The sequence below is a fragment of the Barbatula barbatula genome, assembly GCF_947034865.1.
Source record: "Barbatula barbatula genome assembly, chromosome: 11".
Taxonomy (NCBI): domain Eukaryota; kingdom Metazoa; phylum Chordata; class Actinopteri; order Cypriniformes; family Nemacheilidae; genus Barbatula; species Barbatula barbatula.
The window spans coordinates 2,666,348-2,682,424 of record NC_136774.1 but is presented as its reverse complement, the minus strand read 5'-3'; the positions used below and the strand labels follow the sequence as shown (position 1 = coordinate 2,682,424).

Below are 16,077 nucleotides of genomic sequence, written 5' to 3'. Positions count from 1 at the left end.
AATGTAAATAATCTATACAGAATTTTTTATAACCTACTAATAATAAACTCACTACAGTGAATAAAGAGAAGCCAGTTCACTTGCAGGACAGCAGAAATAAGACAAAAACGACAATGCATTTCGATCTAAGAATTGAAGAAAATTACACATTCTTAATACAGCATGTTTATTTTTAAGCACCCGTTGAGAAAACTAAAGGGGACTTTTAACTTATGATTTACTTTGATTGTTTTCTGTTTAGATCACATCACTGTCCCTGTGGCAATCAAGGTTAATGGCGTTCCTGTAGTTTTTGGAAGCTTCATCATTTATGAGTGTGAACGGACTGGTCAAATTCACTTTAAAACTGCGTGAGTTAAAACCTGCACCAAATTACAAATGCATTACAGAATGTTTGCTTGTAAAGATATCTTCAATAAGGGTTCACATGGCTTTACTACCGTTAAAACAAAAGGAACATGGTTACTGTAGCAATACAAATTTGCTAGTTGTTATAAATGTGCAAAAAACAGTCATACATGCAGTATACACCTGAATGCTTTCTAAATGCTTTTTATGATTAATCTCGAATATAACACTTCAACACTTGCTTTAAATGGAAAAGGATATATATGTATATATATAGAGAGAGAGAGAGGGAGAGAGAGGGAGGGAGAGGAAAAACGAGAGAGAGATGTTGTCAGTGTGTGTGTTAATTTACAAATTTGTACTGAGCTTATTATCACCTTCATTGTGTCATATTGCAGTGTAACCTCACAAGTATAACAGCATACAGTATATTCCATCACTTTCACATCAATGTTTGGTAAAATAGTATCTTAACCTTTCTGAAATATGTTTATGAGTGTGTTATAATAATGACCCACTTATTTATTTGTTTTATAATTATTTATGCATTTGGCAGATTTGTCCGAAAGCAACTTAAAGTGCATTCCGTCTATACATATACTTTTTTGAATACATTTTGCGCTGAAATTATATTTATGATATGGAATGCGATACAGAGGAAAAGAGGAAATGAGGAATGAGAAAAGAGGATAATGGCTGATTGTTATTTTAACAAAAAGAATGGCATTAAAGCATACTCTGTTTGTGATAAGGCCTTTTAAGATGACATCTGGTTACTCTCTCTCTCTCTCTCTCACACACACACGCACACACACACAAACACACACACACACATGCATACAGACCCCCCAGAGAGACACAATATACACTAATCAACCACTCACCATCAGAAATTACTCACCCTTGTCACAAGAGATGCTATCTAACATCTGTCGCACCCCACCGAGTCAAAAACACATTCACACCCACAAACAAGTGGTGAAGCTTATCTTAAACAAGCACACGATATCTTTTTCTGACTGACCACTGTAAAGAATGGTTCGCTGATTTTATTGGCTCCACTGACACTTGAACAGTGTGGACCCTCTGTCTTCCGTGTCCCCCTTTGACCTTTTCGGACAATAAAGTTGTATTTGATCTTTGACTCTTTATGTGTAAGCCCTGTTTCTTGAGTAGGAGTTGGGTAGTCTGTCCTGTCGTAAGTATGTGTCTGTGTCTTCTCCCAGGTGCACAAGCTGTCTGAGCTCTGCGTGGCGTTGTTACTGGGATCAGCGGCTCAATTCATGCGTTTCCAATAAAAATACTACACAAGATATTTTAGAGGTGAGCAATCACTCTGTGAACCATATCTTCACAGCTTTACTTCACTGTATCAAACTGACTGTGTTACATCAGAAAAAGGGGCAGTTTCACTCTTTTTACCCGATAATTGTGGGACCTGCTATTTGTGTAAAATATTTCAAATCGATTGCTTCGGTAGCCTGGCATGTTGCCTTGGACGTTGGGATGTGAATCTTTGGGTAAAGAATACTGGTGCTGACACAAATTCACACACATTCATAGAAGGTGATTCTAATTCTAGTTTAAAAATTACTGGTGACTTATTGAAGTCTTTTTTTTCTCTCCCAGAATTTCATGAGCTGTCCCAGAATGGTGGCCCATAAAGTTTCCCCATCGCCCACAGGATCAACTCAAGTTTTCACACTGGACATCAAGAACCTACAACATGTAGGACTGCAAAGCTTTATTGTTGTATACTTATTAACTCAAGCCTATGCACAATGTAAATCACCAGCGCTGCTAGCTATCTGGAAACAATTTGTCTGTCAACTTCTTTCTCTTAAATGGATACGGCACCCAAAAGGAGTAATTGGGGGAGTAATTCATGACAGGATTTTCATTTTTGGGTGGAGTATGTAATATGAATTGATGTTGTGTGGTTTGCATGGCCAAGAGTTCACTTGCCTGGTCAGTTACTGTTCTAAGTCTTTTTGTTTGTGTAAACAACTAATAATTTTATAGCTAAGAACAACATCTGTTAGGTGAAGAACCTACGGGTTTGATAGGTTTAGAAGTTTTTGTGTTCCTTTAGAAAATATGGACTCACATTTGCAGACATACTAATGAAGCAATGGTAATGCATGTTGATAGTTAGACTAGTGCCAATACAGTAGGCCCAAAGGCTAACAAACATATGTATGTGACTGCACAGCTTTCTGTGTCCAATGCAGTGCTCATGTGTGCATTGCAATTCACACTTTTACATATAGACTCACATGTATAACGTAGATGGCCAGTGGCGTAACAGACGGGCACTGCTGGAATGCCCCGCGTGGTGGATGGACCAAAAACTCTCATTTATGATGTAAATAAATGGGATTTTATTTTGGTATTAATTTTTGCCTACCATTTTTGGATCATAGTATATTATTCCATCATTGGTTTTATCCATTCGCAATCGAGAATAGCCACAATTGTCCTGAAAATTTGAATAGTAGTGAAATCTTTACAAGATAAAATGGCCTATCTGAAAGAAGTTGTCCGTGTCACAGATATGACCACTGCTCTGAAGACTTTTTAACTTCCCCGTCTCTGTGGCAAGTTGTCTAAGAAGCACATTGAGCCGGGACAGACCTTCCGAACTTGCCATTCTCGGGCTCAGCATTGAAAGCTAGTGTGCGCGTCAGATGACATAACAGACATTGGTCAAGACTGCGCAGAAAAAGGCTTTATTGCATTCCTTCTCTAGATGCTGTTAATAAACTACTTTTATTGGTAGCTTGATTGTTATGAACTTGTTGTAGTCCTGTTTGTGAAAGTGAAATTCATTATTGTGTAGTAGTTTTAAAGAAGTTTTTGAGGCAAGATATGGCATAGAAAATGGCATAGCACTGGTACGCGATTTTTAAAGTCACCATGAAACAGAAGCTGCGATTGACTTCTTTTCCGTATCATGTCATATACTTGAGTGAAACGGCTTCTGAAATTTGAAAAAAAATGTTGGACGGCCTTTATTTTGCCCTTCCCTTTTTAATTAGTTTGTTGTAAATTGGGCTAAAAATGCCTAGCCATTGGACAGTCGGTATGGTCCTTACTCTTTTTTTTTTGTTGCTGACGTCATGTGTTGAGATGTTGTTTAGAGGGCTTAACGTTTTTATTAAAGATTACAAGTGCAAATGATTTTTTTTAATTCATGGTGTGGATGGAAAAATCATTTTTAATAATCACTTCTTTTGAAAATCTATTTGATTTCATGGTGACTAAAGAAAGTGTGCTTAAATTCCACTAATTTGATAATGCGCTAAAGGGGTCCCGCTTCCGCTATTGTGAAAGGGCCAACACATGATAATGACCTCAGATGCTCCAATCTGCAGTCTCTTCCAAATCTCACTGTGAGGGTCGAAGGCATGTATAAAGTCAGATTAGCATTTCCAGCCAGATTTAGGTGTTCACATGTAATGTGTATATTCTGTGAAGGCTTTAGCCCTGATGAAAAGGTTATTGCTCAGAGGTTACTCTTGGAGATGGAGATTTCAGTTTTGTTAGAAGTATAGAAACACAAATGAAATCAGTGATATAATGTTTTTTTAGCAGAGCTTTGGCAAATCTGAGCGAACTATTTTGAAACTCTAAGACAGATGTGAGATTTCTAGGTCTTTTTCTCAGGAGAAAACATCTGAAAGGCCGAAAACTTACGCAAAAGTTTATGAGGAAAAAAATGCTGTGAGAGAGTGTTTTTTCCCTTTCTCTTGGAGCTGGAATGATTTGGAATTCATAATTTCAGCAGTTTACAGTTCTTTAGAATTATAACAATTATATATAGTGTTTTTAATTGTCATTCATATCAAAATCACTAATCTTTTCTGTTCTACTGAGTGAACCAGAACAAACTTGTGTGTATTTTGGACTAGTTTGAATAGCATCGCAGCGAGCAGCTGAGAGAATGGGAATCTAGACATTAGAGTGGGGTGTTTGAGAAGACAAACAACGGTTTGTCATGAGAGTTCTTTTGTCTGTCTGATGGTCTTGTGATGTTGTTTCAACATGCCTTTATTCCCTCAGGAGACTGGTTTAATTGGACATAGCTATTGCTCTGGTTGTCATGCTACTCTGTGTGTGTGTGTGTGTGTGTGTGTGTGTGTAGGACACTGATTTGGAGTGTGACTTTGGCAATGGGCAGCTGTACAGAGCTGACTGGCTCGATGGGAGGCCGTCTGTAAACTGCAGCGGAGTGACAGTAAGTTCATTCTATAACAACACTTACAGCAGCAAATAATAATTGTCAACATTACATCAAATATGACTGTTTACTTCGTTTTTAAACATTTTGATTGTCTTGGTGTGCATATTTTTTCTTGCAATTGTAGCCAGTTGTTTTGGGCCACAGTGCACTACAACTAACACAATACATTTTTTATGTGTACAGCTGAAAACGTCATGGTTAAGTGAGACATTTCATCTAAACCTGCGGAGAAAAGGAACAGACAAATATATAGACAGCCCACAGCCAATGACAGGTAATACAGTCTCATAGAAACAAACACGTTTATTTTTATACAGACATTTTGGGGGCTTTGTATTGTATTTAGTTTTCTGCTGTACAGATTACCTGCTGTTTTATATAGTGAGACATCTGACCCTGTGCCTTAACCTAACGCGCTGCTACGCGATAAAAGATAAAAGATAAAAAACGGTTTCTATTTCTGCAAGGTTGCGGCTGACAGCTCCGTCCACACAACGATCTCATTCGATGCAAAGTTCTGCGCCTCATGAATATTAATTCTCAAACATGGATGAGGACAGGCTACGTTTGATTATTTTCATTTACAATCTGAAATTATAGCATAGCGCCAGGTAAATGTAAAGGATTTGTAAAATCCCTCCAGTGGACTGAACATTTTTCTTAAAATTCCTATGATCCTTTATCGAAAATTATGTGATTTTATCAAAAGTTTGAAGTGAGATCACATCTGTTAGGAGATGAGCCATTCAAAGCTTCAGCAGCGGCCCCCTCAGCCCCACCCAAATCCCCAAGGTTTTTTTTAAGTGTCCAATTTTACCATTGTTATAATTGACTTGCACAAATTATAGTTATAGCCTACCAATTGGTAAATCTGATAAAAGATAAATGGCTGCCATAGTATTTATTTTCCATTCTATGGCAGTAAATGGGGGAAGAGATCTGTTTGGTTACTGACATTCTTCCAAATATCTTCTTTTGTGTAGCAGAGCAAATACATTTATGCAGGTTTGGAACAATCTGAGGGTGAGTAAATGATGACAGAATTTTCAGTATTTGGTAAACTATCCCTTTAAGGCCGATGCTGATGTCTTTGAGTCAGAGCAGCATATGATCACATGTCATCAATATAAAAAACATATTGCAGCAAATAAGCCATTAACTTCAGTTATAATCTTGCGTTATAAAAGATGAAAGAGACTGCATGAAAGTCCCGTTATAATGCAGTAATTGGGTCTGACTGATCTTGGTCATTACGTTCATGCGAAACGAAATTGCACGAGCCGACTCAGTAAACATGATCAGATGTGACAGAACTTTTCAAAAGACAAACATTTGTTGTATATATTATACATAAACACACATCGCTAGACAGACTGGGAACACATTCTAATGAACTTTTAAATTGAATACTCTACAAATTCTATGCAACATGGTAATGTTTTTCAAGCCAGAGAATTGTCGGTTTTGCCTGTTCGTCTTCATTGTCCCAATTTGTAGCAAGCGAGAGTCATGGCAGCACCCGAACCTGGGCCCCGACGATTGGAGTTGGAAACCACTAATGTTGGTGGAAAGACTTTCACCATCATTGTGGGGACATTTGGTAATTTAGTTTTCAGGATGTGGTCAGTCAGGCTGCCTTAGCTGATTTACCTGTTTAACACAATAAGGTGCTGGAAAGGATATTCCGGGTAATTGTCAAACTTGTTGCGGGGTTTTGAAACATGGCCTGCAGCTTTGCTGACCCAAACCATGACCTTATGTTGTCTACACCTGAATAGGATCTATAGGTACAGACATGCAGGTGGGTTCTGAGGTCTTCTTGAGGTGATCCCATGTGTGTTGCTCAGTTGAACCTAGACTAGCCACTTTCTTTTTTCTGACTTGATGACCACTTAAGGACTTCTAGCTATGTGCAGCCTGCCTGCTGTAATCTCACGTTCATGTCTCCACGCTGAATTGTCATGGTCATCAAAGGGTACTCGCACATGTTTATACCCTTGAAACTCACAGTTATTTTTAGCTATTGGGGTGCATGAGAGTGGATACGAGGCAGTGCAGAGGTTGGAAGAGACTAAATCCTCCTTGCCCCCCGGGCTATGCAGAGTTTGTGGGTGAGGAATATGTGGCAGGTCAAAAGACCCGTGGGCCACAGCCGTCCCTGCCACAAAACAGATGGCCTGTACCATCTGCCTATCAATGGCAGCTATGGTGGTTACGGAGAGACATTCGCAGTATCAGTCTTGGCCAGGAGCTTCCTGTCAGGAAAGACCTTCTGTTTCAAGCGCAGGCGGCATTTCTTCCACCCGAGGGTGGGACTCTGAAAACTGTGGGTCTTCACACCACAGGGATGGAAACTTGTCACCTTTTGCTGAAATGAGCCGTTTTGAATGCAAAATGGGTCATTACTGTGTTTCGACTAAATCTGATGAGTTTTTTTCAAAATGCAAGGTCAGGCTTTGGACGGGTGACAGTGAAATTATGAGAATAGTGTCTACATTGGGTGGTAACGCTGTCAAAGCACTAGCCAGTTTGTGGTTGTTTGAAATTCTCTGCAGATTTAGCGCATATATTCAACTCATGAATCAATGTTAGAGGTAGTCAAACTGCGCAGCTCCTTCGCGTTTCTGATTTACTTCAACACAAAAGCAACAGGTACTTCCACCAGACGCTTGAGGTATTCAGCCAATCACAACACACTGGTCAACTGGTCAATCAGAGCACTCTGTGCTTTTCAGAACATTGAGTTTTGTCAAAATCAACGCATTTTAGAAAGACGGGGCATAGAGGAGCTACAATAATGTAGATTATTTGTTTTTTCAACCTTAATATAAACACGTTGTATTGCACCAAAAACACAATTTCATACTTTTTTTAATCACGTCATATGACCCCTTTAAGATGTTGTCTAAACAGTTGCGAGAGTGCAGTGCTAAACAATCACTATGTATTGAGTAGTAAGACCGGGAATGAAATCACTGCTGCGGCAGTAAAAAAGAAATTTAGTTTCTAGACGCAGAGGGCTTTAGTCACTTCAGACGTAGGGAGTAATAAAGCAGGGGTGGTTTTACCATGTTTGGAGCCCAAAGCAAAGTCAGAATGTGAGGCTCCCCATGCCTAAATATTAAACTTTATTAATATTATATATTTGTACCACGGTAATACAAAATCCGGATGACACTTCAACTAAATATGTGGTGGTTTTGTACCATTGTACATTATGTTATGCATAACATAAGATCAAGGTTACAAATGGTTATACATTTTCTAACTTCCTAATTTCATATTTAAAATGTGATTTGTTTGCCTATCAAATTAAAGATGAATTTGTTTAGTAGAATTCTTTTTTTAAATTTCAAATAGTTATCGTGATAATATTGTTATTGTAAAAATCAGATTTTGTGACAGCCCTAATGTCAACACATTATTAACGTATTAATGTGAGGTGATTCATAACTCTGACATAAACGCATTGCTATCTTGTCTTTATGTGTTTGTTTGCATATAGTGGAGGTATACAGCTGCACTGCGGGGGACAGTGACTGCTCTCAGTGTTGGGGTCGTGAGAAGCAGGGTCACCTATGCGCCTGGTGTGAAAACAGCTGTCATCCGCGAGACCACTGCCAATTCATTACAACGCACTGCCCAGACCCAGACATACTGAAGGTACGCCACTCACTCATATAAGACACACCCACAGGAAAGTGAAATCCAAGGCATATCCTTAAAATGCCAGTTGCTTCTCCGACCTAGACAGTAATGAGATTAAATGTACTGTAGTGAAAATGTTGCTGGAAATGTGAAGAGAAAAGTGTATTTTACAGTAAGTAGTCAATCTAGTGCCTGTAGGCTAGTTTGTACATGAAAACATGTTAACTATAAGCAATACATTGAGTAACATACCAGCAATGACACACTCACTAACGCACATCAAAACACACAGAGAGACAGAGACAGAAGATAAAAAAAGAGAAACACAGGTAATATAATATGCAGACTATTCATTCCTATACGTGGTAGTAATATTTCACGGAAAATGTTACATTTAAAACAATATTAACAAGTACAAAACTCTAAAGCTGATGTCAGCAGCCCCCCGGCGAGCAAAACGAGTGCAGCCTGTGTGCAAACAGTGGCGAGTAACCCAAAACCCCGGGAGAACCCAGGCCCAGCCAGGGGAACCAGTTCTTCTCTGGCACTACTGCTGCATCTCTACAAGCTTGACAGTGCTTGCACAACTATGCTCAATATTTGTTAAGATATTTGTTTAGTTTTTTTTTGAGAAAGCCAGAACTTGAAAATCTAGTATAAATCTAGAAAAACGTTATTAGGTCACACTTCCGTATAGGGGTAATTCTTGCTATTAACAAACCAATTACTTCTCCGATAAACTCTTAATTTATTGCTTACGGATAGTTAGTAAGGTAGTTGTTAGGTTTAGGTATTGGGTATGATTGGGGATATGGAGTATGGTTATGCAGAATATTTGCTTTATAAGTACTAATAAACAGCCAATAATTGGCATGCTAATAAAAACTAGTTAATAGTGAGAATTGTCCCCAATACTGAAGTGTTACCCTTTATTATAATCTAGTATAATTATGTAATTTCTAAATTAACTTTGAAAGTCAAATCCCTATGACTGATGTAGGGCTTTCACAGTATCACAAATAAATTCTTCTGTTTTTATTTTTTGGGTCAAGGAATCACATTCAAAGTACAAATGTAAGGAGGAGGAGACAGTTTTAGGGATATAGGCTTTTACTGTAAACGTTAAATGGGTGCTTCTGAATTATTACACTAGTGTCAATAATTGATAATCTGGGATTTTCTTATTTGGCAAAAAAATACAGGACTGCGGTAAAAAATAGATCCTAATATTACATCAGACGTATTTTCTGGAATAGGTTGTTGAAAACACCATGCTGTGCATTCTGTCCTCTCTTCACACTTTTGCTTTTTTCTGTCTCTCACTTCAGTATGAGGTGTAAATTAAGAAAATTCACTGGTTTCACTGAGGGACATTATTATCAACTTGGGAGTTCAGGCCTACAGCGAGTTGTGTGTTTTACAGTTTTTAATTCTACAGATGCTTTATATTATGCATTTTATGTTTTCAATGTTATAACGCAGAGCTTTTTGTGTTGCGAGTAGAATTTTAAATAAATTCAGCACTCCTCCCCCTTGCCGCCTTTGCATATTGAGTTTATAATGTAAAAAGGTTGGTTTATACTTTGCGCACAGTTGTTCAAACCCAGATAGAATAAAGAAACATCCTTTCAAAAGTGTAGATATTAGCATAGTATCATTCAGAAAGTTACGAATCCAGTAATATTTATTTAGTGTATAGAGACAAAGTTATTTAAACAATCACCAGTGGTGCACCTGGTGCGCTGTTAGTTTTTGTGATTAAGTAATCTCTTGTCTTGCTTGAGCTAATATTAGTCTGAGGCCAGCACACAGAGTCTCTGCATAACAGGGAGTTTTTTCCGGACGTCACTTTCTGTGCTCTCTGCTTAAACCTTTTTTAACTTCCATAATGTGTATCACCCCTCTCTCTATAAGCAAAACAGAATTTGAAGAAGTTGGTCATCATTATTTTATTGAACACTTTATACCTATTTCATTTATTTAGTATGTTTGCTATATTAAATTATTTATTATTAAAATACACTTTCAGTATCCATATTGTCTGAATGTGTTTTTGTTTGGGGTAATCCCTAATTTTTTAATGATACATTGTCTTGGAATTTAGGTAACAGGAGGCCAGACAGCCCCCAGTTGTTACCTATTTATGCTGCCTAAAAGAGCTACTTGCTAGGTTTGGAAACAATTTTAGAGACGGAAACCAAAAACGCAGACAAAGAGCAGGATAGATTAGGCAGAGGGTCTCTTCATTTCTCTCAGAGATGCTTTAGTGTCCTTTTGTCGTAAGTAAAATTATAGCTTTATATATACATATAATAGGGCTGGGAAAGTTAATGCGTTATTATGCGTTGCTCACTAGCTCTGAAACGTTCAGGCAAACCAAGGGTCACAGAAAGGGGGGGATGTTGATCGGTACTCGCTGGAGAATGGCGTCACCATGCGTCTCAACCAATGAGAGACTAATGATAAAGCGGAAGGAAATCAATAGCCTGCAGAATACAAACATTTCCCCGGCTAAGGTACAAAACAGCAACGTTAAAATATCTGTAAAGAGCGCTATTAAAGGGGCAGCAGCATAATAAAGATATCCGTTTATAATGTTCATCAAACAATAAAGGACGGTTCCAAAACACTCATATATTAGGAATCGTGTTCTCCTTATATGAATTGTTAAGATGAAGAAAAATTGCATACAATAATTTAGTTGTTTAAAGGTGTGTTTTAAATACACTTTACACTTTGTGTTGAAAGAGTGTTTAAAGTGAGTTTATGTTGTGTAAGCTATAGAATCAATGATCATTATAACTTGTTCTTCTATATCAAACTAGACAGAATGTTAAGGCTCTGGCAGTGGCAGATAGCTTTAGTTTAATACATAATTTGATTACATTAATGTTAAAGTTGAGATTTACAAAAAATATGTACATATTTATGTATAAACAGTATATATCCTGTAAATTAAAATTGCACAGCAAGATCTCCTGTGCAATTTTGCTGTGTGTTAATGCTACTATGTCAATGAAATACTGTTGTAAAAAGCACATAATTTTTTGAAAATGTTTGCAAACCAAATCTTGTTGCACTTTTCAAAATAGCAGTACTTTTAAAATAAATTCATTATTGAATTTTATGCTTAACAATGCGATTAATCACAGATAATAAATCATGAAATTTTCACCATGGGCAAAAGTAAATGTTTTGTTGTATTTTTGAACACATTCATTAAACAATCCTTTAATCTATTTTCTGTTGATGTGTAGATTGAACCGCTCAGAGGGCCTTTGATGGGCGGAACGCTCCTCACAATACAGGGAAAAAATCTTGGGCATAGCGCTGATCATGTGAACGTGTCCATCGGACATGTGCCCTGTAAGATACTGCCTGAATATTACACTGTTTCGGTCAAGTAAGTACACTCTCGTTTATGTCTGTGCTAGTTTTTCTTTATACCGTAATACAGTGGTACTCAAACTTTTCCGATCAAGATCCACCTTTTTAGAAATTAGTTGTTCCAAGTACCACCATAGAACATAGACCGCCATAGAAAACCATGTATCCTCCAATTCTAATGTATTATTAACCATAGGAACACTTTTTAATTTACCAGCTGTTTTCAAACTAAACAGCGTGTTTCTTTCACAGCAGGAACAGTGGACACAAAACACTTTTTCTGTAGTGCACTGTAAACAGGGCTCTGTAAATGACTTATGGGGGATTTAGGGGAGCCTACACACTTATATTAAAAACAAACAATGTTGATAGAATATTTAACAGAAGATAAATAAATATCCGTACACTTAAACATCAAGAGATCTGTATATATAAGAAACCGAGACTCTCACTTTACTTTATCAAAACGACACAACGTGCCTCATTGATTTAACCTTGAGTAGATGCAGACTCGTGCTAAATTACCGCTTTACAGAAATAACAACAGCTTTAAACAGCGGTTCAAGTGCAGAAATACATAAGAAACTCGGCGGCGGAAGAGAGGGGCTCACAAGCGCCTGTTTGCTCCCACTCTGTGTTTGAGCTGCCCTTTCACGCTCCGAGTTACATCGACCAATGATAAATAAACAATAAATCATACAACTATTTTAAAATGACAAATATGCTGAGATACTGGTATTCCGTTTTTATCAGTCATGTATTAAACATATGAAATTGTATTTAAAACATGAAATGTAAAATTTTCTGTCGTGTAACACACCACAGGGGTCTCTTCAAGTACCACTAGTGATACGCTTACCACAGTTTGAGAACCACAACTAAATGCTGGTCGACACCAGTCCATTGATCCAGCGTTTGGAGAGACAGTTTCGACAAGCCATAAGCTAAAAAAAAATTATGTCTGAGAAAGCATGGTCACCAAGTGTTAACCAGTCATGAACCACAAAATATGTGTCACCACAGGTTAATTTGTGAGACCGCTGCATCATGGGAAAAGATGAGTGTTTATGTTACTGTGAGCATAAACAGTAATGCAGTGGGCGTATCAAGGGAAATCTTCTCCTTTGTTGTAAGTATAAACCTTTCTGTATTTGTTTTGTATTTCGTTTATTTGGGTGTTTAGAGCGTTTTGTTTTGGAATGTCTAGTTTTGTCCTCATCCTAATCATCACAAAAAGCCAGACTATATTATGGCTGTTCTGAGCCATCTCTCCCTTTATCTACTATATGACACATTTCTAATCATAATTTTTCATGAAACAACAGGCCATAGACCATTATTTATACTTTAAAAGCTGCTTTGAAATATTGTGCGTTCTGAAAGGCGCTTTACAAACAAATATGATCCAACAATCTTTTTCCATTGTTAACTTTGACGTAAGGAATGCTATTGAACATACATTTAAGAAATATTTAAAATAAACTTTCATAAACTCACAATTTACACTACTGTCTCAAGTCTCACAGAATGTCCGACATCAATCTTTTAATAATTAATAGAAACTGAATCGCTGTCTGGTCATCTGGGGTTTTGTTATGGAGAAAAAGGTTGGGATCAAGGTTTTTCAGTAGTTTTACAACACGGCATGATACAAGTGTACATTATCAGTTGCCAAAGTTAAACCACAAAAAGTGCTAGAGCATTTGGACCTGGATGCGATTATGCATGACATCGGACTTTAAGTCCCACTGTTGTCGAGAAATTCGCAACTTAAACTCATACGTATGCATCAAAATAGCATATGTAAATGTTTTTCCTGAAATAATAGCTTCAAAACATGGTATTATTGCAAGTCTTACAAAACGTGAGCTAAAGATGCCTTTTGATACAATGTGAACCAAGACAGACAGTTTGCAGTTATATTATGTAATGCACAATTAGCATTCATTGGAAAATAGTTACACTTCTTGACAGCGATGCCACAGAGAAGAATCTCCTTCTTGTTTTTCTATAATAAAACTTTTTCACAACAAAACACCTTTTGTCGAACAGAAAGGTTCTTAAAGGTCCCCTTCCGTGCGATCACATTTTCCAACCCTTAGTTAGTGTGTAATCTTGCTGTTAGAGCATAAACAAAACCTGCAAAATGATAAAGCTTAAAGTTCAGTGCCAAGCGAGATATTGTCTCTAACAGAGTTCGCTTTTCAAGGACTTCAGAGAACGTCTGGAATCAGACTACAGCCCTCTACTTCCCGGGTACATGATGTCACAATTCCGAATGTTTTTAATAACCTCCGCCCACAGGAATATGCCAAAAAAGAGGCGAGGCCTTCCTTAGAGAAGAGGAAGAGCCGCTGGAGTAGTGTTTGGTTATCAGAGGTTGTAAACATGTGACTAAACTACGTTCACTTTCATCACAATCCTACTGCTGGTAATAAGAATTCAGCTACACACATTCGGATGACCAACGGTCTAATAACAACTTCCAAGACTTTAACATCGGTTGTGAAAGCTGTTCTGTGTAATACACTGATATTGTGTGTGTGTGCGCCAACTTGCTGAAATGGTATGGGTGGGATATCTTCACACACACACACACACTCTCTAAGTGGGGAACCAATCACGACGGACCTGGTCAGCTTTACCAATCAGAGCGTTTCGGAAGGTGGGACTTTATATAGACCGGAAGAAATCCAGTCGTTTCGTTAGAAGAGGGACAGCGGTGAACACTAGATTTGAAATATGTGAAATTTGATTGAACATAATCAAAGCCCAAAAACATAATCAAAGCCTCAAAAACAAGGAAAAAATGGGAGCTTTCAGATTTGAAAGGTTCTATGGCATCGAAGAGCATTTTGAAGCACATTTGCTTAAGAGTGTATGTGCCTGTAAGACTGTTATGTTAAAAGCAATATTCAAGTAAAAGGCCCACAGGGAGCAAGTCCAATAGTGGTGATGTATATACTTTAAATGTAGAAAAACCTTGACTCTGGAGGCAGAAATGAAAAAAATAAGATTATTAAAGTCTATATCTAATAGCTGATATGATAATACTCTTGTTCCTACATCTTGGACCAACTAAAGTTTTTGTAACAAGCCAGCAGGGCAACCTCCCAGTAAGTCATTGCAATAATCAAATCTTGATCTCCTGAATGCATTAATAAACTTTTCTGCACCGGCCCCTGAAAGCTTTTATGAATTTTTAAGATAAAAACTATTCTTTATATACATACCAAACAAACTGCTCTTGAAACCGTTGAAAAACTTGTTGCCTCAAGCTTGATTTGATACATTTTACACATCAGAACTGTGCTTACGTGCACATTCTAGACGTGCAGGTTATGCGTCCAAGAAAAATACACACATGAACCATATGCATTAGAATAAACTTTTTTTTAAAGAAATTCATTGCAAAAGCCAAGTGGCCTTGTCAAGACCCACTTTTTGACCTAAGTGAAATCCCATTGAATTTATTTCCATTGAAATTGCATTTAGAAAAAATGCCAGTTTGGAAGACATTGCATTTCTATTGTATTAATATAAAAATCAAGCCCATTTTGTTGTTAACAGCTGTAATCCAGTTGAAAAAGTAGGTATGTGTTGATGATGGTCTGTGCTGCTTTAAGCTGGTCATGTGCTGGTTTAAGCTGGTGAGGAACCAGCACATGACCAGTTTATACCAATACATGACAAGCTTAAACCAGCATAAACCAGGAAAATGTCTTTACTTCAGTATACTTCCATCTGTGATGTACGCTTGATGGTTATGGATAATAGTTAAAGTTCAGTAAGCGATATGCAAGGACAAAATGTCTTTTTTTGTTGTAAATTTCCCCAGACTCAACAAATGGTTTCATTATTACAGTTATTACAGTTTGCAGAGGCAGGCAGAGGCAAACAGAGGCACACTTGGTCATGGGTCATTCCTGTGATCAGACATAACGCAAAATCCCCAGACCTACTATATTCTCTGACACCCAAAGAATTTCAGAAAAATAGATGGAGTGGGAAAGTGTAAAGGGTACTGCTCCAGTCCTTGTTCCTTAAACTGTATGCCAATTCCCTGAGTTCAAGAAACCTTATGTCTTAATGTACATACACTTAAACATCCTCCCCTTGACTCTCCGCTAGCTGTTATCCCCCCGCACCCATGTGTGTGTGTCTCCTAGGGCAGTGTAAGGTATGCTGCAGGGCTATCTCAAATGTGTGTGTGTGTAGTGTTTACATTTCCTGCATGACACATAGATTTGGGCTGACATTATAGGTTGAACCTTCCAGGGCTGTTTCAGAGAGCAGACCTGTAAATATACACACTCAAACATGCAGTCACACACCCGTTCCTTTGTGTTCTTTAGATTTGTGGTTAAATCGGCAGAGGAAGGTTAGTTTTGATTCCAAGGGAATACGAATACTGATCAAATGTACAGCTTGAATACATTGTAACTGCAAAC

At 37.7% G+C, this 16,077-nt stretch overlaps 1 protein-coding gene across 1 annotated transcript in view; it reads left to right on the top strand.

Moving 5' to 3' along the window:
* plxnd1 (plexin D1) overlaps positions 1 to 16,077 on the top strand; it is a 47,154-nt gene that overhangs the window by 15,899 nt on the left and 15,178 nt on the right. Inside the window, exons 7-14 of the mRNA XM_079467419.1 lie at positions 242 to 350; positions 1,575 to 1,671; positions 1,978 to 2,076; positions 4,493 to 4,585; positions 4,775 to 4,865; positions 8,097 to 8,254; positions 11,497 to 11,642; positions 12,650 to 12,755. Coding sequence (XP_079323545.1) covers positions 242 to 350; positions 1,575 to 1,671; positions 1,978 to 2,076; positions 4,493 to 4,585; positions 4,775 to 4,865; positions 8,097 to 8,254; positions 11,497 to 11,642; positions 12,650 to 12,755 — 899 coding nt within the window. The remainder of the gene's footprint in view (positions 1 to 241; positions 351 to 1,574; positions 1,672 to 1,977; positions 2,077 to 4,492; positions 4,586 to 4,774; positions 4,866 to 8,096; positions 8,255 to 11,496; positions 11,643 to 12,649; positions 12,756 to 16,077) is intronic.